Below are 26,177 nucleotides of genomic sequence, written 5' to 3'. Positions count from 1 at the left end.
CCCCCCTCCAGTGACGTCAGCGCCGCCTAAAAATGCGCCCCGGCAGGCAGGCAGGAGAGCGAGCTGGACAGCGGCGACAGCAGCAGCGGGCCCCGCCGCCGCCGACATGGTGTCCCCGGTCACCGTGGTGAGTGCGGGCCGCGGGCGGGAGGGGCGGCGGGATTGCCCCCCCTCCCATGGGCTCCCGGCCGCTGTCCCGATCCCGGCCGCTGTCCCGCTCATACCCCGTGTCCCCGCTCCCGGCCGGTGCTTTCCCACTCCGGGCGCTGTCCCCGAGCGCGGCGGGCGCTCCTCTCCTCCGGCCACCGGCGGCCACCCCTGCCCCCGGGATGCTCACCCCGGCCTCCCTCGGCAGGTGTTGCTCCAGCGGTGCGCCTGCCCGGGCGGCTCTGCGCTGCGTCCTCCTCTTGTCATGTGTGTTTTTAAAAACATCTCCGGCACATCTGCTCTACGTGCGCTGCATCTGCTCAGAGCGGCGCTGTCCCAGCTGCCCTGGGCTCGCATCGCGGCAGTGCCCGGCAGCATCCTCCTGTCCCCGCCGCCTCTCTTGCTCTCGCAGGCACCTCTGCCTCGCCATCCGGAGGTGGCTTTACTGTCCAGGTTCTGGTTTGGGCTGAGGCGTGTGTTGACCTCGGTGTGGGGTAGACCTTTCCGTAGGCTGGGTGACCTCTCGCTGAGACCTCGTCTCGTCTGCAAGTCATCAGGCATTTCCACCACCTAACGACATGAGATTGGGATTGGTGTCACCTGCCTGTCTTATGGGGAGTCACGATGCTTAATTAACGTAACCAGCAATAAGGTAGCAACTCGCTGCTGTCCTGTCAGTAGGTGATGTGTGCAGCAGAACTCTTGGATTGATGGAACTAAGCTCGTAATCGAAGGAGCTGTGCCTTGTGCCAGCAATACAAGGAACTGCCCCTGCAGGTGAACAGGGGCTGTTCCAATGCTGAAAGAACCGCCAGAATAGCAGAGAACCTGCACTACATGCTGCTTTGCATGTTCCCCTTTCTAGAAAGTGAGGGTTTTGTTGGAATACCCCAGCAGACTTAACACATGCTGTAAGGATAACTGTTGGTGGGAAAATTTCCTGGTGCTTTGCTGTAGCACTGAACACCTACTGCTGATATCCTGGTTCCCTGTAGATCATTCTCATCTTGTTTTGAAATACTTTGGTTAAGGGCCAGGCTATTGCATATTCTCTGGAAGGTAGAAATCTTGTCCTGATCTTAACTCACAAAGCTGGCGTTCAAAACTTTTAAATTGCTTTGCCAGTTCTGCACAGCAGGCTGTATTGTTTGATCGTTTGGATGAATTTCCCCCGTTATTAACGTGTACCTGGTAAGTTCATCAGCAGCCTGGGGATGACTTTTATCTCTAGAGAGAGAGGGAAGTAGCTTGGAAATGGTAACATTGTAGTGCCAAACTTATTTTTTGGTGTTTTTCCAAAATAATTTAAAAGGTTTGGTATCTTTGTGCTTCTATGCCATAAACTAAATTCCCTCAGTAATGCTTTTCGTTATAGTGAACTGTGGATGTGTATCTTGGAATTAAAATCTCATGTTGGGACAGTACTGGAATGGCTCAGAAACTGACAGGATTTGTTTCACGGTTTGCAGTAGGCAGTACTTGGCTGTTGTGATAGCGCATCAGAGTGGTCTTGCAGAGTGTTATTTCAACCGAGTCTTGAGGCAAATGACTAAAGCACGAGTATGTGTTGGGAAGGGTGTACAGAGTTCAGACTGGAAGGCTTTAGGAAGATAAACTGGGGAGGAAAATGAAAAAACCTTATTTTCACACTTGCCCTTTTGACATGTATCAAAGCACATTTCTGCTCTGTCTGTATCCCTGATGTGAACAATTTACTTCTCCAAAGGCAACTAATGCAGGTGTGAAGCTATGGGGAGCTGGAGGGACAATAGGACTGGGAGCTGTGACCAGAGCTGCACCTGTTTGCCATTGCAATGGAGCTGGGAGGGAAGGGCGACTGATCCTCCACACAGCTCACAAAAAAATAGAGCTGCAAGCCTTTAGTGTTGTGAGGAACAATTTTTCTCACATCTCTGTCAGTGGTTGCCAATTCGCTGTTCCTTTGAAGGAGGGCACCATGCTGCTCCACGCTGGCTGTCCCGTGGCCCGGGAAGAGCGGCTGGAATTGATGTCTTGCAGCAGCCTGTGTTGCCCAGGCGCATGGTGTGGCCCTTGCACAGCTAGGGGTGAGGAGCAGGATGGCTCTACAGCTGGTGGGCTCCCTCCAGCAAGGCTCTTGCTTGCTGAAGGGAAGGGCAGTGGCCATCGGTCTGGCCACAGCTGGGTGCTCGCCTTGGGGCCCATCCCTTATCTCTGTACTGCAGTGCCTTTGCTGCATAGATAGACTAAGTCTTTGGAGCCAGCATGGATATCACTGCCATGATGGGGAGATTCTCTGGAGGGGCAGCACCTGAGGCATAATCAAATTAACCAGAGGAATTGATTTTTCTGTAGTGTATGTCCTCTCCCAGCACACTGTAGCATCAGCCTCAATGAGGAGAGCACCAGAAGAGCACATGTGAGAGTGACAGGATTTTTCTTGCCTCTCTTAAAGTGATGGGCTTTGTACAGTACTGCAGCAGGTGGCCTTGGCTGCTTACACACAACCTGCTTTCCTGTGTCTCCCCCTTTCCTTCCTTAGGACACTCTTTAAACAAGAGTCAAAACCCATGGACTCCAAGCCTGCTGTACAACCGATAGCGGGAAGGAAGGAGGCATGGTCCATGGAGAGGATCAAGCTAGGACTGCTTGTTTGTGCCAGCTGCCAGGTGTGCGTCCTTGCCTGGAGGCTTGGAATGTCTGCCCAGTGCACGCAGAGAGACCACAGCATTGTGCAGAGCTCGTCAAGCTGTGGTCTCTGATGCTGCACAATTCCTATGTGCTGAGTGGGGAACATGTCCACAAATAAACAAGTCTGATGTCAAAGTACCTTGTAACATATTGTGCCAGGTCCTCAGCTGGGATAAAGCTCTGGAGCCCGGCTGATGTCAGAGTCTAGAGGCAGGGAAGATGCATTTGTCTGCCATCCTGTTCCATCTGGTGAGCGATGCTCACTCTGCTTGGAAGTCACCTTGGAGGGAAGTTTTCACTGCTTACTCTGCTAGGCAAGCAGGAGCATCCTGCTTTGAAATTGTTATTCTTGATACTGCTCTGATTAAGAGCTGTTTTTTCTGCATAAAGCCATGTGGGCTGAGAGCCTGCAGTTAGAGCACAGTACTGATAAATAGCATGTTTGCTTCATGGATATATGAGGTTTAATTCCATTTTTGTTCAGGCATCACTGGTCCCACCTTAATAAAAGTGATTTTTGTCCAGCTCCCCCCACACCCAACACTATTGTCTAAGCAGTTTTTAGTGTGAGCTTGTGGGAGATAGCCCTTGCCTTTAGGGCCTTTCTGCCCAGCAGGCACCATGATTGCAGGAGCCACAAGTGTGCAGGAGATGAGCCTGGAGACATGCAGTCATTCTGACATTTACATAATTCTCCTTGCTCAGAGGCACCCTATTTTGTCCTTAAAGTTAGGACTAAACTTAGTGTCGAGCTTCACAACACTTTGAGGAAAACAGGGCATGGGAAATACAGATATTGATTGCCTGGGGGTAGATCTCTTTAGGGGGGAGTTATAAACGGTCTCAGTGTGTCTTTTGATTCACCTTGCTGCAATCCTATGTAAATGTCTTGTTTCTACCAGCAGGCTAGACTTCTCTCAAAAACTAATTCCTGTAGATTACTGCAAGACATGTTCTTGCCAAAACTGAGAAAAGATGAGATAACCCTTGTTACTGAATTGACCTTGAGACTTTTGTCAAGTTTGAATGAATGGTGAAGTTTCACGTTTTACTTCTCAGCAGATACCATCTTTGGAGGCAGATATGGCATCAGGTGGCATCAGGCATTAAATTTCCTGTTATGTATCAAAATGAGTGCCTTTCTGCTGGTCTCAAGTAGCTTCTGATTGAATCGTTGCTTGAGACTGAGGGAAGTTTGACCTTAAGCCAGCTGCTCATTTTTCAGCACATTCTAGGCACACCAAACAGATCCTCAGCTGTACGTGTCTCCCATGACTTCAGCAGAACTGGGCTGAGGCCATGACTTGGCCACTGTATCCCTATTTGCCTGTGTCTTTGATTTTTTAGGATATGGACAGCAGTGCTATCCAGAGCACAATGGCTTGTGCTCCATTGCAGGAGGAGCTAATCAAGTTTTGTGGCTTTTTCCTGCAACTCTGATATAAAAGGAGTGTGATGACCAGGTTATCACTTAATTGATGTTTTAATTAAAGTTTCCACTTTCCTTGGTTGCATCTCTGGATTTGTACCCTCAATATAAAGGGCGTAATCCTGGTAAGCAACTGCATACTCATTTATGAATGTGGTCTGTATTTGTTTATGCAGCCTGATTACAGCAGGGGTTTTGCAAGTAAAAGCCTTGGTGTACCAGTGTGAGTCCTGGAAATGTGTGGGTTAGTGTTTGTGCAGGTTAGTGTTTGCACCTTCCCACTCCACATCTGTTGAGACTGGCTGGGAAGATCCAATTTGTCTTCAGGTAAGTTGTGTCTGATACTGACCTATCCAGGTCGCAGCATCTTGACACAAGAATAGATATTGGAAATAAAATCTGTGGCTCTGCTGTCATCCTTTGACCTTAACACCCTCCTCTCTCTTAAGCATATTGATCCCATGATAACATGAGGAGGGCTGCTGCTTTTTTGTAAGGTATCAGAGCAGCATATCTCTAAATACACATCTTTATTGGGATTCATTGGTATTTTTACCTTCTGATTTTCTTTAATATCAGTATTTCCCAAGCTTTCAACCTGCAGGACATGATACACAAGTAGAGTAAATCATTTAATTCAGCTTTCTAGTAGGCATAAGACAAGCTGAGCAGTCTCTCCTGGGCTTCCCAGCACAGCCCAATTTGCCTTTGCTGGTATTATTGCAATCCCGTGTGAGGATTCATACAGCAAAAGTCTCTTGTGCAGAGCCGCCAGCTTTCCCAGACACTGGCAGCCGCCTTCCCCTCCTGTTTCAGCTCTTCCTTCCTGTTCCTTTTGCAAAAGCCTCACCTTTGCCGAGTGTGCACCAGTCTGTTGTGTGAGCCAGAAAGGTGAGCTGCAAAAGTGCCTTTTGAATGCCTGAGGCGGTGTCACCCTTGGCACATCTTTTTGGCAATGGCTGGTAGGGCTGTAGAGCCTGTCGTGTGCCTTCTGGGCCGCTCTCCTGGCTCTTCAGCTGTTCCTGCAAAGGGCTGTGACGGCACCAGTGCCTGCAGTGCCCTTCATTTAGACCCACGTTATTCCCCACAGATTGTAGGTAAAATGACATTTCTCTGCTGAAGAGGTTGTTTCTGGATGGAAGGGGCTCCCTTCCCTCACAAATACTAATCCCTGGTGCCAAAGCAGCATGGGGCAGGATACAGCTTTGCCAAGTGCCCATTTCCCTTCGTGCATCCCCTCTGCCACAGTGAAATGACAGAATGGCTAGGGCCCTCCAACAAGCACATTAATGTTGCAGTGGGTTGTGGAGTGCAAATAATGCTGGAGATGGAAAACTGCAAGTAGAAGATGGATTTCAGCCCTGGTAACAAAGCATTCTCTATGCAGATCTCTCTCTGCTGTTACCTGGAGATTCAGCCTGCCCTTGGTGCTGACAAGGAAAGAACTGACAACTCTCCCTGGGGTATTTTATTTTGGGTCTGCACCAGAGACTGGAGAGAGGTTCCAGTTTTGCCACATAGCTCTGGGGGCAGATGTCAGTGGGTGGCACTTGTCTGTAGCAATGGGCCTTGCATGGATGTGCTGCTTTTTGCTGTGTATCTGTGCCTTGCAGCTCGCATGTTGGGCTTACCTAAAACTGCTTCTTTCTGGGTAACAGAAGTCTGCACTCCCTTTCACAGAAAAGTGTGATATAAATAACGATGAGTCTCCTGAGAACAAGTGCTTGTAGTCTGGAAGCCCTCTCCAGGATAGGCTGTGGAGACTTTTCTGTAAGCAGTTAGAAATTTTCTGTCTGGATTCAAGTGTGACCAAATAATTGCCTCTTCCCATCCTGAGAGGAATTGCCTGGGACAGGTACGAACTGTGCATTTCAGGCTGCTGGCTACCTGGCTCCTGAAATTCCCTGTGGTTTCTCAGCCTCCTCCTGATGTCCAGGGTAGCAGTAGGGATGTGGCCCCAGCTGACCTCACTCAGGAGGAAGGGTGTGTGCCCTTGCTGTGGCAGCGCTGCAGCTCTGATGAGCAAAGTGAAAAGATAGACCCATTGTGGTTCAGGTTTTTAAGCATCTGCCAGGGGTTCTTTTGTGAGTCTTAGAGCAAAGGAAATGCTTGGAGGGGCTTGCTTTCTGCTACACAAAACGGAAGATCTGGAATCCCAGGAGGGAAAAGCAATCTTTGCTCTAAGATGTTTTCAGGCAAATACTGTATTTTTGCTTTCATTTCTGACAGCCATTGAACTATCCTGAAAGCACTAGTCTATGACAGTCCCTGCAGGCTTGAAGAGACTTTTGAATTCTTGACTAGTTCAATATTGTTAGTGCTTGACAGTGGCACATTATTGACCATACTCTCCAAAACTCCTGACGGCTATAGCATTGCTACAGATGTGGAATCAATCATTACTACCTCAAGTTAAGAAGAGGTTTTTAAAATAGCTCTGCTTGTGGTCCTGTGCCAGGCTGGTAGACAGGACAGATGATTGGTCATGGAAAAAAGAAAAACCACCCCCCAAAAACACAATAGCAAAAAAACATACTTCCAGGCTGAGTCTTCAGGGTGAAAAGTATTCGTCTGTGATTTTTTATGAGTTAATATCTGCTAACGAAAGGCTTCACCACCTTGAAGGCTTCCCTGCAGTCTCAGAAAGCCAAGAGCAGGTACCCCAGTGACTTTGTAAGGTATTGGTGGGTGTAGCAGTGCCTGACTTTGCCTGGCTTGATAGCAGTAGGTCCTGGGTAGTGCAGGAAGGTCCCAGAGATGCTGTTGCATAGCTCATTAACTAAGCTATGGTACAGGAGATAACTTTTATGTAACTTCCTTAACAGCTGGAGAAACACCGTGCTCCAGGTGTCTCAAGATAGCTTTGGGCTATGCCACAGTTTAATAGGCAAGTGGGAGTGGGCTCCTCTTGCAATATGTGGAACAAGCAGTGCCCTGATGCCGTGGGAAGATTTCCTTGGCTCCAGAACCTCCTCCATCTACTTTAGGCTCCTAAGGGACTGTTCCCTCACATTTCTAGAGCTTCCTACAAGGAGTCTTTTGAGGCAAGACTCCAGTTTCCAATTTGTGACTTCCTTACATACAGGGTATCTGCAGATGCATGTTTTTTATCTCACGGGTGTAGCAGCAGAGAGCTGCAATGTCCAAGAGCTCCCAGGTGACAGTGGCTACTGAGCCAGCCCGGCCTCATCAGTAGCCCTGTGAGCGTGGTCAGTGTGACTGCTCAGCACTTAGTGTGTTTTATATTCTTCTTCCTTAAGCACCTGACGACAAGATGAGGCTACTGTTTTACTCACACTGCAAAAGTAGTGTCTGCAATCTCCTGCAATCTCCTGCCACTGCCACAGCACAAGTGGTGAACAGGTGCTCCCCACCTTTCCTGCCACAAACCAGCTCCTTTTTGATGCTCAGCTGGGTGGCCACACCATGCCCCATGGTGCCCGGGCATGCAGCCTCGCTGCAGGGGCTCAAGCTGCCGTTCCTTCCACCTGGGAGAGGCTGGCGCAGGCAAACATTCATTGCCCTGCTGCCAGGCATTTGCCGGGAACTTGGTGCCGCAGATTTCCTCCCTTCTCTCTGCACATGACGGGAAGTTGCTCATCTGGAAGCAGCCTCGGTGCTGACAGGTTTTCATCCCCTCTATGGTTAATCTGGACATCCCGTTGAGTGTTAATGTGACTGCATGTTGGGTAGCATTTTGACTTGGTGCTGAAAATAAGTTTTGTTGTGGATCTTTTTCCTGCTGGAGCAGCCCAGCCATGCACAGGGGGGCCCTTGTTAGACGCCAGTTTGATTGATCCTCACCCACTGCCTGCTTCTCTGTGCCTCCACCAAAGGGCGACTTTCCTGTGCCAAGAATTTGTGCAGCAATATAGCTGAGATCACCACCCAAAACCTGTGAGGGCCCGTGCCAATTTTTAAATTGTATTTTTCTGGCAAATAGCCATAGCTTGGTCTTAAGAAAAAGAAGTCAAGTATTTCTAGCTCTCAACCCTGTGTTAGTCTGTTGTGGAGCAAAGCATTGAAGTACAGTTGGACCTTACTTTGCTTAACTGAGGTGGGGAAGAGAGTCCCCAGACTGCTGAGGTAGAGGGAGGAATGATGGAAGCCAACAAATCTGCCCTATTTTGCAGGAGTTTAAGAGACCCTGGGGGTGGAAGAGCTGCCTTGGACATTCATGTGTCTGAGCCAGGAGGATGGTCCTTTTGCAGGCTGGAAGTGTTCACGCAGAGTCCTGTTACTTTTGGCTTGTGCTGGACAGCAGAGGCTCCTGTCAGACAAATCCATGTTTTTTTGACCCCTTGCAAACAGGTCTGACTGAACAGCTGAGCATGAGCTGAGTTTCACTGCATTAGCCCTGTGGGAAAAACAGAGGCCCTGAGTTATGCTGGGGAGTGCCAGAAGCTGCAATAAAGACCTGGCAAAACTCATTGCATGGCATAAGCATGATGAAGCCAGGATTACCAGCATGTGAATTCTCCCACATGCAAAACATGTACCATCTTCTGGGTGATTTATTTGCTATTTTACAAGTCCATCTTAGATGCAGCCTCTAGTCTTGTCTCCACTTGAGGGGAGGAGGGTTTATCTATCACCCTGAATTTCCTGCAGCATGTGGAGCCTGTTCAGTAGCCATCTGTCTTGGATGCTTGGCCCTTGGCACCTTCAGCACAAACATAAACCCTCATATTAATTGCAAAAATATGTTGCACCAGGACAGTTTTTCAGGCAGGTTGACTGGCTGGTTCAGTAACTCTTCACCACCCTCCATAACAAGCACTTACTTTCAGTATTTTATTTAGGAACAACTTGGGACATGCACAAGCCAGTATCTTCCTTGACAAATGACAATAGGCAATCAGTTGTCCCCCATGAGCATGTTTGTTCCTGCAGGAGAGCAGAGCTGGAGAGCCTTGCAGGGAGCCACATATTCTGGGCAATGGAAAACAAGGGCCATGGGCTTGCAGTGGCAGAAATAAATATTGATTGGCACACAACTGGGAGTGAGAGCTATTGTCACGGTAGGGCAGAACCAAGGCAGGATCCACAGTGCTGGATGCCAAAAGCCAGGAGGAGCAGCTCACACACAAAATGGTACAAGGCTGATGGGAGGGATGGGTGGAGGACAGCAGCCCAGCTTTTTCTGGCCAGTGCACACAGCTGTGCTCAAGTGTTGCTCAGTGTGGAATATCTGAGGTATCATTTTTACAGCACTTTTCCCGGAAAGCAGCACTTTGCAGCCCAATGGCTGTGAGCCATATCCCCACAGCATGTTGGCACTCAGCTGGTGTCTGTATGCTCATTTTCATTGCAGGATGATTTAGGGGGCTTTGCAGAGAGAAGAACATTAGTTGATAACTCCACATTGTTTCCTGGGACCAGTGCAAGGCTTAGGAACAGTGAACTCTGTCCAACTTTAGCATTTCAATGCAACAAGCTTCTGATGTTCTTCTGTACGTCAGGAGGAAGATGTCTCCCTCCCTGTGGCAGCTGGATTTGCTTTCTCACTTGTGATACAGGTACAGACAATTGGCTCCAAAATGTTAAAGAAAATCAGGGCACTGTCTTATAAATGTAGCTCTGTGAATGGGGCTTATTCTGAAGTAGAGGAGCCAGGTGTAAATTTTTTGGTTTGATTATATGCCTGTAGCAGTCAGAACAGGCCACATACAGCAGTATCTCAAACTGGAGCAGAATGAGCACAGATAAAACAAGAAGCGATCCTGTAAACCTATGAACAGCTAGGGAGGTGGATATCCAAGCCCCAGGCCTCCAGAGAGCTGCATGTGCCACTACCATGTTCTGTTTGTTTGAAAATCACAGAATCACAGAGTGGTTGAGATTGGAAGGGACAATTATTGGAGATTCTGGAGATTATCTGGCACAAACTCTCTTGGTGAAAGCAAAGACACAAGTTCCTCTTAGTCTGCCTGAGTCTTGGAGGGTTTCATTGGATTTGGTTGGATACAGATAATTTAATAAATAATACTTCTACTGTAATTCTACAAATACAGAGATAGTGACTTTACAGCAGTTTAAACTAATTTTTAAAGACTCTAAGTAACTTCGTACCCATAGCAGTTGAGAAAAGCAGTTGAGAAAAGCCCTAAATTATGCTCCGTTTAGAAATTCAAATCTTGGAAATACTGCCTTGTTTTTGCATTCAAGATATTTTCTATACTGCATTTCAGCACAGAGTAAATTAGCAGTAGCAGGAGAAAGGATTTGGGAAGAAAAATGCAATAGAATTTGTAACAAAATGTCAAAACTCAGCTTAAAGCCGTGACAATCACACACATTAGCAAAAAGGATCTTGTCACCTCCATCAAGTACTTCCTTTTCCAGCCCCATGGTGCAGTCCCATCTCACATTTTTCTCTGAGACACAGGGACAAAAGACATGGATGGTTTAATCCAATTTATTCACGCAGACAAGAAATAATGTTCCCCTTCCCTGTGGTACAGCAAGTCCCATCATGGATTATATGCTTGGCTTTCCTCAAGCCACAGCTTCCAGTCATATTGGTACATGGTTTTCCAATACTAGTCTTGACTTGTCCTTCAGGTGGCAAATTGCCCCACCACCTCTTTCCAAGCCTCAGCCACTTGACCAAAGAGAGGATAATCCCCAGCCTCACCCTCTGGTTGCCTCAGTTTTTCTTGGAGGACTTTTCCAAAGTATTTCCACTCATGGGGCCCTCATCTTGGTCAGAGCCATAAAAAGGTTCCAGTGAACTGCAGCATTCAGTTATGAGCAAAGGCATGGTTGGAAATAACTCATCTGAAGTATACTTGGAGAAAAAAGTGTTAAGAAATGAAGTGTCAATGATGAGAAGCCTGTAGCCCTTCTATAAGTATGAGATCATTCTTACATGAGAGTGCTGTAACTCTTATGCATGAAAAGCTCCTCAATTATTATTAGGATGGAAATAATACAAACCATTATTCTAAAATAAAGCTGTCTGGGCTTGCAAAATTCACATTCAGATAGTGAGAAAAGGTAATTCTAAGCTTACCAAGCAAACATAATGGTTCTGCACAAGTTTGTATCTTAGCTTCACTAAGGCAAGGTTCCTGGTGAAATGACAAATGTAATTAAAACCTGTCTCATCATGTGTGCACACAGGAGAGGGCAAGCCATGATGGTAATTGTAACTGCTTGTAGCAGGTGTTTTCCTGTTAAGATGAGGCATTAAATAAAACCTACCATGTTTACTAACCCAAATACTCTCCTGTATGCTTCTATGCACTCTTTCCCCTACAATACTTGATAGTTCCCAGGCAGCCCCAGTACTGTGAGGAGACTACATGGGTTTTTATGACTTTTATTTCGAGTTCATTTACTGCCAGAATTTTCCCAGAGAATGCAGACAAGGAGTGGTAAATGTTGATTAATTTAGACAGCCTAACTAGGGGACTCACCACAGCTCGGCATGTAATACAAGAAAGTTAACAGCTTGCTGATGTTCTTTTGCTAGGGAATTGTGTAGCCTGGTTGTTTAATGGAGTGTTTAAAAATTGTGTTGGCAATAGCCTATGAATTATGTATATTGAAATACCTTATTTCCAAGAAACTGCTGATATGCTGGGGAAATTTCCATCAGATGTGCGAAAAATTTTGAAGGCCCTGTCTTCTTGGGATGCCCTTTATTTATACCCTCACTGCTTCAGAAATTGCATTCCCTTTTCAGATAGTGCATGTGAAGATGTCCTCCTCTGCCTCTGTCTTCCAACTCCACCAGACTCCATTTGCTTGTGCCCATCAAAGTTCTGGAATTTTTAAGAGATTAGGCTTTATCACCTGAGTACTGTAAGCATGGAATATTTCCTGTGCAATCTTCACCTGTTCTAAGTATCTGCACCAAGGCATCAAAGGGAGATGGACACCGGTCATGACAATGTCCCATGATGCAGGAAGCAGAATAAGGGTCAATTTTTTGGGGAGGGCGAAAGAGACAACTTGGATTTCACAGTGTGAAATCAGTTTGGATGCCTCCAAATTTTCCCCCATGTCCTCCTCCAGTGCAGGAGGCCTCTGTGTGCTTTGGCAATGACTAGTGGGAAGTCATTGTGATATGTAGCAAATAAATCTTGCTTGACCAAAGAAATGAGAAGACTGAGGGTGAATCCCTGCTTGCAGGGGAGCTCTGGGGGTTGCACTACCTTAGGTGCAAGAGGAAACAGGCCTCCTGTAAGCTTTAGGGCATAGCTCAGGCAGGCATGGAAGCAGTTACAGTCTTTTCCTTTACTCCTTGTTTTGGCCCTCAGATCTTCTCCGGGAGAAAATAAAATCATAGCTTTGCTTCTCGTAGCTTTGTTTCTCATGTGGAGTTTTCCCCACCTGCACTGAAATGCAGAAATGTGCCAGGAGGGCGGGTGAACACAATATGTGTCACTGTACAGAGTGGTCTCAGCTAAGGGTTTGTCAAGAGCAGAACCAGCTTGTGGAGCCCATAGCTCTGTGCCCTGCCCCTGCTGTGGTTTTGTTATGAGTAGCCAAGTGCTCATGCTGCATTTTTGTGTCTGTATTTATACAGTAGAGCCCTAAGTAAAAATATTTCCTGCAATATGAGTACTGTACTATTAGTGTAATGCTAGAACAAAGCGACACGAGGTTGATGTTGGTATTAGTCAGCCGAAGAAGTGACATCATCACCTGGGAGGTTGATGTGTTGAGTTTTGATGCTCGTGATGCCAACAGCAAGCACCAGGCATGAGGCTACAGGGCAGAGGAAAAATGGATTAGGAGAGAGGTTGTATCCTCAGGGTGATCTGCAACTGGCTAAGCAGCAGGATTTATGAAAATGGGAGAGAAGGTTTGTGCCTTTACTGGCTTGTTTGCTGCTGGGATATATCTGGGCATGCAGTATTTTCACAGCTCCTGGAAAGGTGTATAAAAGGGGTTAGCCTAAACACAACATAGGTGACAAGGAGCACCAGAGGAGTTTGACTAATGGTTAAATTGACTAAATATTTTCAGTGGAACAAATAAAGAGAAGAGGTTCTAAAACCTCCTTCAAATCCACCACCCAATGCCCATCCTGCCAACTGAGAAGTGTTTTCAGCAGAGAAGGTTGCAAAGGTCTAGGCAGGGGATCATTGTCAAGTTCAACCAGCATTTCTTGACATTGAAACACTGCCAGCTGACAGTATATGGAAGAGCAACTTTCAAAGGGAAGAAGCCAGTTCTGTTAGGAAGTTTATTCCACTGATGCTTCCAATGATCCTATTAATTTCTTGTTTTTTAATGTTTGTTTTCTTTAGGTGAAGAGTGAAGGCCCCAAACTGGTCCCCTTCTTTAAAGCCACTTGTGTCTATTTTGTCCTCTGGCTGCCAACTTCCAGCCCATCCTGGTTCAGTGCCCTCATTAAATGTCTGCCCATCTTTTGCCTGTGGGTTTTCCTCCTGGCTCATGGGATTAACTTCTTAGTGTCACACCGGAGTGCCAGCCGCATCCTAGCAGGACTCATATTCTCGGCAGTGGGAGATGCCTTTCTCATCTGGCAGGAGCAGGGCTACTTCATTCATGGTGAGTACAGTGTCAGTCCTAACGGGATGCCACATTGCCCAGCTGTTACCCTCTTTATTTAGTAATGAGTTACTGGGCCACATGTTTTGTTTATTCATGTACAGCTTAAGCCCTGGGCGCTGGGAAGCACTCATCCTTTGACTAAAATCTGTCATGGTTTGTGGAATCACATCATGGATGAGTCTTGCTCTTGAGCTTCTCTTGAGGTTAGAGAGGTAATTGGGTCAGGTTAGGTTTCCTGGGATGTGTCACAGCATCTAGGCTGGCTGGAGTTGAGAAGGTGGAATGTGAGAATCCCTGGGGAAGAGAAGGAAATGCTCATGGCACTCGTCAGTTCCCATGAAGCTACGGGAAATATTTACCTCCTATCTCTCTGCAGGGAGATCTGTCAGTCCTTTGCTGTGAGGATTGGGGATGGAACATATTGTCCAAAGGTCCTCGGTGGAGAACAGGTGGAGAGACATTCATGTTTTGACAGACAAGCCCATAGCCTGGGGGAGGCATTAAGTGGATGATAGAAACCAAAGCAGCAGCAATCTTGTCCTACTTGCAGGTTTATCAGTGTGAATCATGCAGCCTGTTGTACAAGACATGTCTGTTTTGCAAAACATTTAAATGATGGTCAGTCAAGGACAAACCTTACTGCAGTGGCCTGTCTTCTCTACAGAAAGATCCACATCTCTCTGAGCAAAATGAGCTTGGTTTGTTTTGCTAGTTTGCAGACGGGAACATAATGATTCAGATTAGTCATTTAAAGCCACGTTGAACCTGCCTGCAGCAACTCACTCCCTGGCTTGGACTGTCACAAGAAATCAGCAGCAGTTGAGTGTTTCACTGAACTGACTGGTGGGGTTTCTGAAGGTAATTTAACCAGCACAGGGATCACACATAACACCCACCCTTAACTGGCTGCTGTGACTGTCCCATTGGAAAACGTGATGAGACGAGGGAACTTTCCTGACTTGTGCTGTTGTCAGCTCTGAAAGTCAAAGGCATATTTTTTCCCCCTCTCTCTTGAGGCTAATATTTAGTTTTATTCTGGTATTCCCACAAGCTCTTTCTTTATGAGAAGGAAGTGTGTGCAGTGCCAGATATGAAAGGCCAAATGCTCTGAATCTGATTTTTATCCTGCTTCCCAAGGGTTTATCCCCATCCCATTAAAAGTTCATGTAAAAATGTTTACTGATTTTGCTGGGGTATGGATTAGGCCCTGAGGATTGGATCTATCTGGCTGAACCTTGGGTATGTTCCTGAGGAGCTCCAGCTTTCTTGAGGTGCCATCCCTTCTGTGTTGAGTGCTGACATTCCCACCCAAGGGCCTCCTCCCAACAGGAGTACCTGGCTCAGTCACCTCAGCCCAACTGCTTTTGTCTTCTGGAGTTGCTCGTTGAGCTATGGCTTGGGAAACATTCAAGGCCCAATCCTCCCTGTGATCATTTTTGTGCATGGACTGTTCCATGCTTCTCCATTCCCATGTAACTGGTATATCTCTGAGTTTCCTCTCCATGTTAGTGCTAGAGGAGGGGTAACCAGTCACAGCAATTCAGCATGTGGTTGATGTGCTTTAATATGCAAAGGAGTTGGGTTTTCAACTATAGTCTCACAACTGAGAAGTTCTGCTTTGTGGGTTTAGGCACATCTTTTCCTCTTATAAGGAGAAGAAAAGCTCTGTTGGAGCATCTTGAAAATCTCAGGTAACTGAGCTGAGTTGAATGAATAAACCTGGGAGCTGACTCCCTTGTTTGTGACAGCCTCACCACATATCACAAAACTACCTTCTGTAGCGAAGTGTTACTATTTGCATTTCAGATGTGAGCAGATAAAGTGCACTGCTCCACTTCATCCTTCACTTTGCCTGAAAAATGTATTTTCTCCTATTTAAAACTCATCGGGTTGCTGTTGCTGACAGCTGACAATATTTTTGACATCATCAGTTGTGGGAATTTGAAGTTTCAGGAGAGAAGAGGAATAACTGGATAAAAATCTACATTCTGTTCAATTTCTGCAGTTTTTGGACTAAAAAGGGTTGGAAACTGGGCTCATTTGAAAAGCTTTTGAGGCAATGAGTTTATAAAAGGACATTTGTTCATTACTTTATAGAGAAGTGAGAGCCTGGGAACCTACTTCTGGCACGCTTGACTTTTTTCATATTTGCTGTTTCAGTCTGCTAATAGCATGTTATTTTCTGACTAGTGTGTTACTGCATGTGGAAGATGCTTTACCATGTTGATATCCACCTCCTTTGATAGCAGGTAGTTAGAAACAGTTTATGCATTTGGTGAAGAAAGCAGAGACTAGCAAAAAGGCCTTATTACCAGCCTGAGGAAACCCAGAGGAAGAAAGTGGGAGAACAGGGCTGATCTCCCTGATGTGGTTAAGAGGGTCAAACTAAAGGCTGAGAAATGCATCCCCTTCCCTGTGCAGCCATCAGAGTTTTCCCCAGTTCCTGGTTTGATTTGTGGGTGTTGAATGAGTAAACCTGGGAGCTGACTCCCTTGTTTGTGACCAGCCTCACCACATATCACAAAACTCCTCCTGCCTTTCCATGCTCTTTGCCTGCCACATCCTGCCCTCTCCTTCTCCTCCTCACTGCCAGATGCCTGCATGAAGGACAACACATTCTTCAGTCCCCTGTTGCAGAATGCTCCATATACTGCCACTGAAGGAAAAAACCATTCCTCACTGCTCGGGCAACATATCCTTCTTACCACCTCACTGGGCTCTAACCTTTCCTGCACTATAACCTTATAAAAAGCTCTTGTCCTAAATCCCCTCTCAGTTTCTTCAGTGTTCTGTCCATGAGGTGCAATAGCTCTATGAAACATCAGCTCCTTGTTGTCCTCTTTTGTGCTTCTTTTCTTTCTCCTTCACACTGTCCATTTTCTCTAGCCTCACCCTGCAAAACACCAGACCCCTCCCTTCTGTGGATTTCTTCCTCATCCCACCATGGCTGAGCTCTCTATGGGTGTCTGATCTGGTCCTCCCCAAAGGGAGGGAGACACTTGGACTTCCTTGGGCTGCCTCAACACAAGAGTAGTAGGATGAAGCAACATCTGCCAGCTGCAGGTTTCTGTGACTGCCCTTTACACCAGCGCATCACGTGTTAAAAGTTAACAAGTGTCCTGCTGGATGACTCAGCTTCCCAGATCCTTTTCTCCATTTGATGCTGTAGAGTTGCATGAAGACTTTCAGCTCCTCTAATAACCCTGCCAGGATAAAGCTGGAGAGCCTGCAGCTGCACCATGTATGTGTCTGGGAACTAGAAGACCCAAGGAGCTGGGCTCTGTTTGTGGCCTATTATCTACAGTTGTCATGACAGCTTGGAGACAGCAGCTGTACCAACACATTGGGACATACTTTTGTCAAATGGATTAGTGGCAAGTGAATATCATATGGGCAACACCTTCCAACACCCACATCTGGCATTTCTCAGGGGTGTTGCACTTCAAAGGGAAGCCAGCATTTTATTTTCTCTGACTGATTCCTGGTAAGGTTCATCTGAGTCTTGCAAATAGCCAAAAAATTGTTGGCAGATCACATTGGTGCAGTCCCATATGAAATATGCCAGCTGCTTCTTTCCAGCTTAGGTTTCTCCCAGCTATGGGCAGAGATGGAGAAGCAGCCAGATTTAGTCCTCAAGTGCCTTTGGGATTGTGGCTAAATATGGGCAGGCTTTGTGTCAGTGTTCAGAGGGATTTGTGTCTTTTGTCACATTTTGTTCCTACACTGCTGTGGTTCCAGTCTTCCTGTTCCACATGTGACCTATGAGCAAAACACTACGGATAGTTAGAGGGGGTGATCTTTGGTCTGACTTCCTCTCAATGTTCCATCCAAAGCAGGGGAAGAGGAACTACCTGAAAAACAAGAACAATTCCTTCTCAGTCAGGTTCTATCAGTTCCACACAGCTTATCAGCAGAAAGGCTTTTCTCACAGCAGAGCTGTACTTGGCTGCAGCTGTAATTGTGCTGGGGCTTTTTTTTTTAGGTTGGGGGGTTGGTACTATCTACCATGTACAGATTTTTGTAATAAAATGGTCCCAAATGGTCAGTATGGTTATCACTGGTAGTGTTACTGGTAGGTAGCACTGCAAGGAATGTTTTCTTCTGCCAGTCACTGATGAAGGATCCCACTTTCTGTGTCAATGCCTCTCTTCAGGTCTGCTGATGTTCGCCATCACACACATCCTGTACTCTTCAGCCTTTGGCATGAAGCCTTTGGACCTCAAAGCCGGCTTGCTGATGGGCGTTGTTTCCAGCTCCTGCTATGCCTTCCTGTACTCCTACCTCTCGGGCCCCTTCACCTACCTGGTGGCCGTCTACATCGGCCTCATCGGCTTCATGGGCTGGCGGGCAGTGGCGGGCGTGCAGCTGTGCAATGACCTGTGGACGTGGACCAAGCTGTCGGCCTGCGTGGGCGCCATGCTCTTCATGGTGTCGGACCTCACCATCGCGCTCAACGAGTTCTGCTTCCCCGTGCCCTACTCGCGCTTGATCATCATGGCCACCTACTACGCCGCCCAAATGCTGATTGCGCTGTCGGCCGTGGAGACCAGAGAGGAAGAGGACTTCAGGAAGAGGAGCTAGGTGGAGTGCCAATAGTCTGTGAACACATGGGTTGTGTCTCAGGTGCTGTAGCTGCATTCGCCCCTGAGAGAGATCTCCATTTCTCTAGGCACACTGGTGATGTTGATTTTGCTTCTTTGAAGCATTACCTTTGGGAATTACGTTTTTTTTCATTGGCTTTCTCTGAATACAGCTTACTTCAGTGTGAAGTCCACATCAGAAAGCTTAGACTGTCCCTGCAGTAGTTACTCATTCAACTTTTTCTCCTTGGAAGTGCTGTACTACTGCATTTTACTTGTTAGTCTCGAAATTGATGCTGAATGTCTGGGAAGAGGAGGGCTGGTGGAAAGGAGGTTTGGCCATGCACTGTGCTAAAAGGCTTGCTCTTGACTGTAGGCAGACAGGCACAGATCTCTTCTAAATTCATAGGTAAAAGTTAATTTAACCGATGTTTGTCTCTTTTTGTGCATTACAAACTCAGTATGCAAACTGGAGCTATTCCCTGCTGAAAGGAAGCTTGGAGGGAGACTAAAAACATACCCAGATGGGAGCTGAGCTCTGGAATCAGTGGCAGCATGTGGGGCAGTACCCAGCAGAACCAGCATGAAGGCAGAACCCCAAGCAGAGGGCACAGAGCAAGAGGTGTGCTGGCAGAGCCGTGTGCTTTGATTGCAGTGATCACTGCTCCAGGGCAGGTCTCTAGGTGCAAGTCGTCATTGTTGCTTGTGGCACAACTGTAGAGAGCAGGAGTTTGGTGGGATTTCAGGGACATCTCGGTAGCCAGGCCTGCGTGTTCTCCTCACCACATGCACACAGTTACACGGTGCCTACAGCCACCAGTGAGATGTAATGGGTACATGAGGAACTTGGATTTTTAAAGCAGAACTTACTCATTCTCTTACTTAGTGTATGCCCTAATTATCCTTAGTATGACAGACAGGCATCTAATCTTTATGCCTTTTTTCTCCAATGTCCTAACAAGTAATATTCTATGTATCCATTAAGTTTTAATAGCATTTTCTGTAGTACTTTTAGTACTGCTGCCTGCAGTATCTTAAATCTTTGTGTGATCGTTTCCTGTGATCAAGGCCCTGATTTTGGATGTAGATTGCTGTGGTTTGCCAGCTGGTGGAAAACGATCCTCTTTACACCACTTCTTTTTTTCTTTAGAAAGCCCTTTTCAGCAGAGCTTCCTGAAAAGCACTGTCCTTTCTGTTCAACATGCCTGCCACTTCCTTCTCAAGCTCACATGGACTCACACAGACCCCTGCTAGCTTTTCCCTTGTGTTGAGAGGTGCTGAGTGGGTCTCCTGCTCCTCTCCAGCCTCACCTGGTGTGCCTGGCAGGGAATAGGCATTGCCTCCCCATGACTTCTCCATCAGTGCAAATGCAGCCAGTATTACAGAAATCTCGGTTAACCACCCTGACCCCCTGGGGGCATCTGCTGCTTTTCAGACAGGGATCAGAAAGGGCAGCTGCATTATGGAGAGGGAATGCACTGTAGGTAGCACAGCCCCATGTAATCCCTTCCCTTTAATGCTGTTATGTAATACTGTCAGTATTCATTCACTGGCACATCGGGGCCTGCCTGGAGTAAACAGCTAAGGGAATTTAGAGCCATAAACCATTTTCATTCATCAGCGTTGCTTATCTCCTGGCCACACATTGAACCCTGCACTGTAGCTCTCTGCAGATGTCATTTGCTGTTACTCAGCTTGGCTGTTTGCAGAGTGACCCAGCTAAGCATTTGGGGTGAGTCCCACCATCGTCCCAGCATGTGAACAAACAGCACACTGCAGTCTTTAAGTCCCAGCTCCTTGGCATGGGTCAGTCCAGCACACTCAGTCCTTAGCTGGCAGTTCTTCAGAGGAGCTCCCCCACATCCTGAGCTTCCCTTTGCTTCGAGGGAAATGCTTGCGTGATAAAGTAAGCTTTATTTAAAAGTCTTGAGTTTTGATTATTTTTTTCCTCTCTAGAAACGAGTAGTTTACCTGAAAATAGCTGAGTTGCTTTTCTGTGTGCTTTTTCTTCTTGGCTCGCTTTGCTGTCCTGCTCTACCATCAGCCACTGGATACTTGCAGAAAAGAGTCTTGATGTGTTATTAGGAGGTCCCTCCTCTCCACAGGCCTTCAGAGGTGCAGTTTCTGGTGGCAGAGGTCTCTAGGTGGGACAGGAGAAACTTGTGAAGCCTAAGTGGGCTGTTGTTCCCTTGCTGTCCTGGGGCAGATCACCTGGAGTGACTTGGCTGGGACACATTGGCCAGTCACATTGGCTCCATCCCAGTGCTGCAACAGCTTCAGCCTTCCTGGGAACACAAGGCAGAGCCCTCAGCATGCAAAGGAGAGTCCTGGTTGGCTTGGAGGCTTTCTGGCAAAGGCTCTTGGTCTTCAAAATCTCTCTCTGGCTCTGCATTCCTCTTTCTAATCCGTATTATTTGAATGAGACTATTTTCCTGGAGGCTCTTTCCTGCTGGGAAGAGACCAGCTGCTGTGGACTGTGATCTGACACAATTTTGAGATACCCAAATCCTCAGAAGTACTAAGCAGTTGATGGCAGGCTGTTAAATAACTTTTCTTGGGATTAAAACTGTTCCCTCAACCCCAGCGAGGGCAATCTTCACTTTGAAATAGAGCAAAAAAATGAGTGGTGTTCATATGTGACCATGTTGCTGTCCTGTTGCCTCTTTGCATTGTAAAACTGAGGTTCGATCCATTCTTCTCCTTTTCAGGAGCACAGTCCTTGAGAGTCCTTTGGCTCTTTAATTGGACATATAAAAGATGCAGCACGTTCACTTCAGCCTCTTTCTGTGGGCAGATCCTCCTTGCAAAGAACTCCCAGGGCCAGTCAAAGAAGCAGTGCTAATTACAACTTGTTTTTAAGTGCTAGTAATTCATCTGGGCTGTGTCACAGGGTGATGCTCATGTACAAATGACAGTTCAAGATGAACAAAGCCAGAAGATTTTAACTTCAAGCTTTATTCTTACTCTGTGCTGAATACCTAGCTTCTTACTCCTCCATATTGAGGCATCTGTAAGACCAATTGGTCTAAGAATTAATCTTACATGGCTTTTGAGTTGATTACTGAAGGTTTCATGTTGTCATCAGTGGAGGTAATTTATATATTTTTACACAAGCTTATAAAATTCCCAAGAGGAGCTTGGCAACTTGAAGTGGATTTTCAAAGTTTTCCAGTCCTGTAGCTTGACACTAACTCCTACATTTTCATCTTGCTATCATGGTGTTTTTGGGAGCTGTTCTGGAAGAAGCAGATCAAAGCAAACAGCAACTGTAGAGCTTAGTGGCAGGTGCCTCTTTGCTTGGTTTCTGAATACAGACAGGGTCTCTTATGCAGAGGCATCATAACTATCTTCTTGGAAGAGGATGGGAAGCTGCTGTCTTCTCATGACAGAAATCCTCCTGGGTAATTCTTCTGCCTTTTATCCATGCTCACTCATTTTATGGCCTTGGGTGAGTCACTTAAATTTTCTGGGGCCAGGTCCACATCTGGTGTATGAGGGCCAGTGCAATGCCGAGTTATTCCAGCAGGGGACCAGGCTCTCACCCCATTCTAAAGTGGAGCTATTAGCCCTTACCTACCTCACAAGGGTGTCGTGAGGATTGATGTTCATACAGCACTTTGAAGATGTCAAGTGCTGTGTTAAGTCGCAAGTATTATCCAACTTTAATGTTAAAATTGCTTTTAGGGACCTGCAGGACTTCTCTTTAAACATGGAATATGTGACTGCCTTTTCAATTTGCATCAGATAGAAAAAAAAATGCAAAATATTTATTCATGCTGGTTAACAGGATGGGCTCAACTACACTCGCACTCTGAGGGAGGTTTAGCTTAAAAATCGGAACTCTCTAATTTCAGTTTTGTAAATAGTTTTTAGTTCTTCTAAAAGGCTTGACCAAATTCTTAGATGTGAACCTTGTGTCCAACTTTTGCAGTCTGGTCTTGTCCTTCACTGTTAGCTACAGTAAGTATAATCCAACCAAAACAGAATATCTCACAGTCTGCTGGGGCTTTTGAACAAGCTGGAACAGAAAATGAAGTCATTCTGTTCAACTTTCAGGCTGCAGAAGTTCAGCTTGGTTTCACGAGGCAACTTTCAAAGGGATGTTTAATTTCTCTGATTGTAAGTTTTACTGGCTTTAAAATCAGCAGAGAGAGAAAGCCTTGATGGAATCAATAAGGTCAGCACATCCTTCTTGAATTCCTTTCTTTTCACCTGAATCAAGGAAGCAGTGGGCTTTGCAGCAGAGGAAGTGCTTGTACCACCAGTCCTATGGCCCAGAACAGAAGTTGATCTAGAAATACAGCTCTCAACCATCACCATGTTCTCAACTAAGATAAAAATGCTGCTGTTCACTGATCTAAATCTGGACCACAGCTAGAAACTACCTAGTTTTTGTAGCACTAGCTGTTGTACAAACACAAATGAAGGCAAGGAATTACACACCAAGGAATATGAACTGTGTACACGTGAAATGGACCATAATTTTGAAGCAGCTGCAGTAAAACCTTAATATGAACTCAGAAGCAAACACAATGCAAATTTTTATGGTTTCTTTAAAATATTTGATAGGTTCTCATTTTCTTAGTTTGGAGAAAAATTTCTTAATGTTATTTTATTTTTGCTCTTACTGTAAAGAATAAAAATACACAACTCTAGACGGACTACAAATGAAAACAGGCGGCCAGTTGTCAGGAACGCCAAAAATTCTGTGGCTTGTATTGCTTCTGTGGTGACACTATGCTGCTGTTCGGTGAACTACTGGAGTGGTGTGATGGCTCAAGAGTGAGGTGGTAGCATAGGATGCAGGGGTTGAACCACCAAGACTTCAGTAGGAACATGACTGGGCCAATTCGGATCAGTCAAAAGACAGAGCATACAGAAATAAAAGACACCTTTTCCTGACAGAAGAAAAGCAAGAAACCAAAACCAGCCCGTTGGGCAATGGTGCTGAATCACTATAAACATATTTATCTAGACCCTGCTGGTGCAGGTTCCTGCTGGACCAAGCCTTGCTCCTAATTCAGCTGAGGAGGCTTGCTCCAAGCCTATGGTGCTGGCAGGGTCAGGTCAGCAGAACCTGAAGCTTAGCTAAATAAAACACAAAAACCAGAAAGCAAAAACAAAAACAAGAACACCCCCCCCCCCCCCAACCCCAAAACTAAACAAACAAAACAAGAAAAAACAAGGAAGGAAAAAGCAAATGCCACCGGGCAAGTGTCAGTTCTGCCTGCCTGAGAATGCAGAGTGGCTGGTCTGTCCTGAACACTAACCTTTATCTTGGACCCGTGTGAGTCTCTTGCTCCAGCCCCTCTCCCACGCATTCCAGGCAGAGTGCACTGAAAGATATGCCTGAAACAGCTGCTCTCCTCTGGGGAGTCAAGCACTTTGCCATGTCTGAAAGTCTCTAGCACTTAGTTTCTTTACTGTGATTGCAAAGGTGACCACATACAGTACAGCCACTTGATCTGGGATCTTTTCTTAACACATTTTTATGCTGGTTTTACTATCTTAATTCTTTGTTTGGAATGTAATTTTTTTCTCATTTCTTCTGTGTGTAACAGCAATTAAAAATATTAATTTACTGGGTATTTTTACTGTGCAGATACAACATCTCTTTGCTCATTTTCTGTTTCTGTCACTGTTTCAGCACAGAATATGATGCCTCTGTGTGGTGGGGAGCTTTTTGCCACTGTTCTACGCACTGTTTATGCTGGAGCTGCTCAGCACTCCACTAAAGCTGAGTGTCACAGTCAGCCACAGGATTCCTCCCTGGGGAACCCTGAAAAACACCCACGTGCAGCCTACAGAGCACATCCAACACAAACCAACCAGGCACCTGGCTGGTGTTACACCACAACCCGGGTGCCCTGGGATGCCAATCTCTGGAGCAAGCTTGCCCCTTGCTACTCCATCCTGTCCTAGACTCGATGGCAATTTGTCCACACTTCCAGGGAGAAGGGAGCTTGCTGCAGAGGACTGCTCCAGGAAGACTGCTCACTGCCAGGAATTCCCAGACAAATGGCCACATCTCTCTTGCCCCTCGCCCCAGGAAAAATCTCCAGGAGGAAAGGTGTGGAGTAGTCTGCACATTTTTCTCTGGTTGGGGATCTGATGCCAGCTTCTTCAGCTGTTTGATGCAGTGGCACAGATATTTTGTTCATTAATCCTGAACCAGGCCATCTGTCACTAGTGGAACAGGTTTCAAGGATTTATAGCATAGAAACGTAGCAGGTGTAAGCGCTCCCCGTCAATTAAATGGATCTGCTTGCAGGCTTAATGGAGACTCCTTCATACTCCCCTTCTGAGGTGGAATGGTTCCTGATGTGAGAATTAATCAGTACCAGGCAGAAATACAACCAAATTATTTTCAGGGCAGCCTAAAGGGGTTAGCAGGAGGCAAAAGCGGGTGATTCTCTCTTCTCCTTTTTATTTGGTCTTTCATAATTCCTTTCAAAAACTTAGAGGCCTGCTGGGAGAAGCATCCTGTTTCCTCATACCTCCTTCCTAGCTCCAGATGGAACAAAAGTGACACAATATTCTCAGACTGTGTCTGAGATTCTCAGAACAGATTCTGACTCTGACTTCTGATTCTCTCACACAGATTCTCAGTGTGTCTGAGTGTTGGCCACTGCTATATTTTTATTCCACAACTGGGTCCTGGAAGATTTCAGTCTACATTAAAAGAACCAGCATCAATGTATGTACATTTGTGTTGATCTACCTACCAGCCGGTTCAGTGGTTCAGATTTTCTGCAATCCCTTATCTAGGCATGACCACCAGCAGTGAAGTTCCTGCACTTTCTGTGGCCAGCTCTTTGTAAAAGTGACTCCCTCATTTGCAAAGCTGTATTTACATTCTCGGTATTGTGAGGATTTAAGTATTTCAGATTTATGGTTTACTCTGTGTCTATATACAATCTCACACAAAGAAGCTTAAAATATCATGGAGCTCCTGCTGGTCTATCTGGAGAAAAGGAGGCAGAATCCAAGTTTCTTCTTGTACCTGGAAGCAGGATTCTCTCCAATCTTCGGCCCCTTTTATTACCATTAACATACATTAGCAGAGAGTATTAAAAACATCATCTTTAACATCCTACAGCGTGAGTTATACTGGGAATACTGGGAATGAAATCCTTTTCCCTGGGAAACAAAAGTCACCCTGCCATGTTCCTGGCATCACTCAGGAGGAGGCTTTTGACGCCCCAAAGGCAGCCAGGGTTCCAGGTGGTTCCAGCTGTGGTACGGGAGCAATCCCTGTCCATGTGGACTTTCAGCAGGCACAAGCCCGGATGGGTGCACAGCTCTCCCGAAATAAACTGTGGCCCTTTTCCCTGGGAAAACCAAACTCACACTCCCAGGTTCCTGAGATCAGTTTGGAGGAGGCTTTTGGCATTCAAACTGCTGCCAGGTTTCTAAGTGGTGACAGGTTGTTTCTGCGAGGTTTCCTGCCTTATTAGGAGAAAATAATTCTATGTTCAGGGAAAACATTCAAAGAATAGAAAAACAAAAATATAAAAATAAAAATATATTTGTATAAATATAAAATTTAAACAGATAAATCTTATCTATATTAAATATATAGTATATAATATAAATAATGCAAATAAAAGAATATCTATAAATATAAATTATAAATATGAAAATAGAAATATGAAAATAGTATAGTTTAAAATAAATGATTTATTGGTTTTTATTTGGTTGGAGGCTGGTTTTTTTAAATAAATAATATAAAAAATATACAAATATACAATAAATATATACAGACATAAAATTATAAATATATATGCATATCTAAATATATGTAAGTATAAATACATATA

At 45.9% G+C, this 26,177-nt stretch overlaps 1 protein-coding gene across 2 annotated transcripts; it reads left to right on the top strand.

Moving 5' to 3' along the window:
- Positions 1 to 15: 15 nt before the first annotated feature.
- Positions 16 to 25,453, top strand: TMEM86A (transmembrane protein 86A). 2 transcript variants are annotated; one of them, XM_088175400.1, is made up of 4 exons: positions 16 to 127; positions 13,510 to 13,774; positions 17,931 to 18,358; positions 24,959 to 25,453. In XM_088175400.1, the coding sequence occupies exons 1-3, from the start codon at positions 107 to 109 to the stop codon at positions 18,356 to 18,358; spliced, it is 714 nt and encodes a 237-aa protein (XP_088031526.1). In that variant the 5' UTR covers positions 16 to 106; the 3' UTR covers positions 24,959 to 25,453. The 2 variants fall into 2 exon arrangements, with proteins under 2 accessions (XP_088031526.1, XP_014731819.1); XM_014876333.2 differs by having other exon boundaries at positions 17,931 to 25,453.
- Positions 25,454 to 26,177: the final 724 nt, after the last annotated feature.

The sequence above is a fragment of the Sturnus vulgaris genome, chromosome 18 (genome assembly GCF_052056855.1).
Source record: "Sturnus vulgaris isolate bStuVul1 chromosome 18, bStuVul1.hap1, whole genome shotgun sequence".
Taxonomy (NCBI): Eukaryota; Metazoa; Chordata; class Aves; order Passeriformes; family Sturnidae; genus Sturnus; species Sturnus vulgaris.
The sequence above is the reverse complement of the archived record's forward strand: the minus strand, read 5'-3'. Positions and strand labels throughout refer to the sequence as shown.

Excerpts from the sequence above, each read along its gene's own strand:
- TMEM86A (XM_088175400.1), top strand. The coding sequence starts at position 107 with ATGGTGTCCCCGGTCACCGTG. Across the intron at positions 128-13,509 it reads TGGTGTCCCCGGTCACCGTG|GTGAAGAGTGAAGGCCCCAA; the intron begins GTGAGTGCGGGC and ends TGTTTTCTTTAG. Across the intron at positions 13,775-17,930 it reads GCAGGGCTACTTCATTCATG|GTCTGCTGATGTTCGCCATC; the intron begins GTGAGTACAGTG and ends GCCTCTCTTCAG.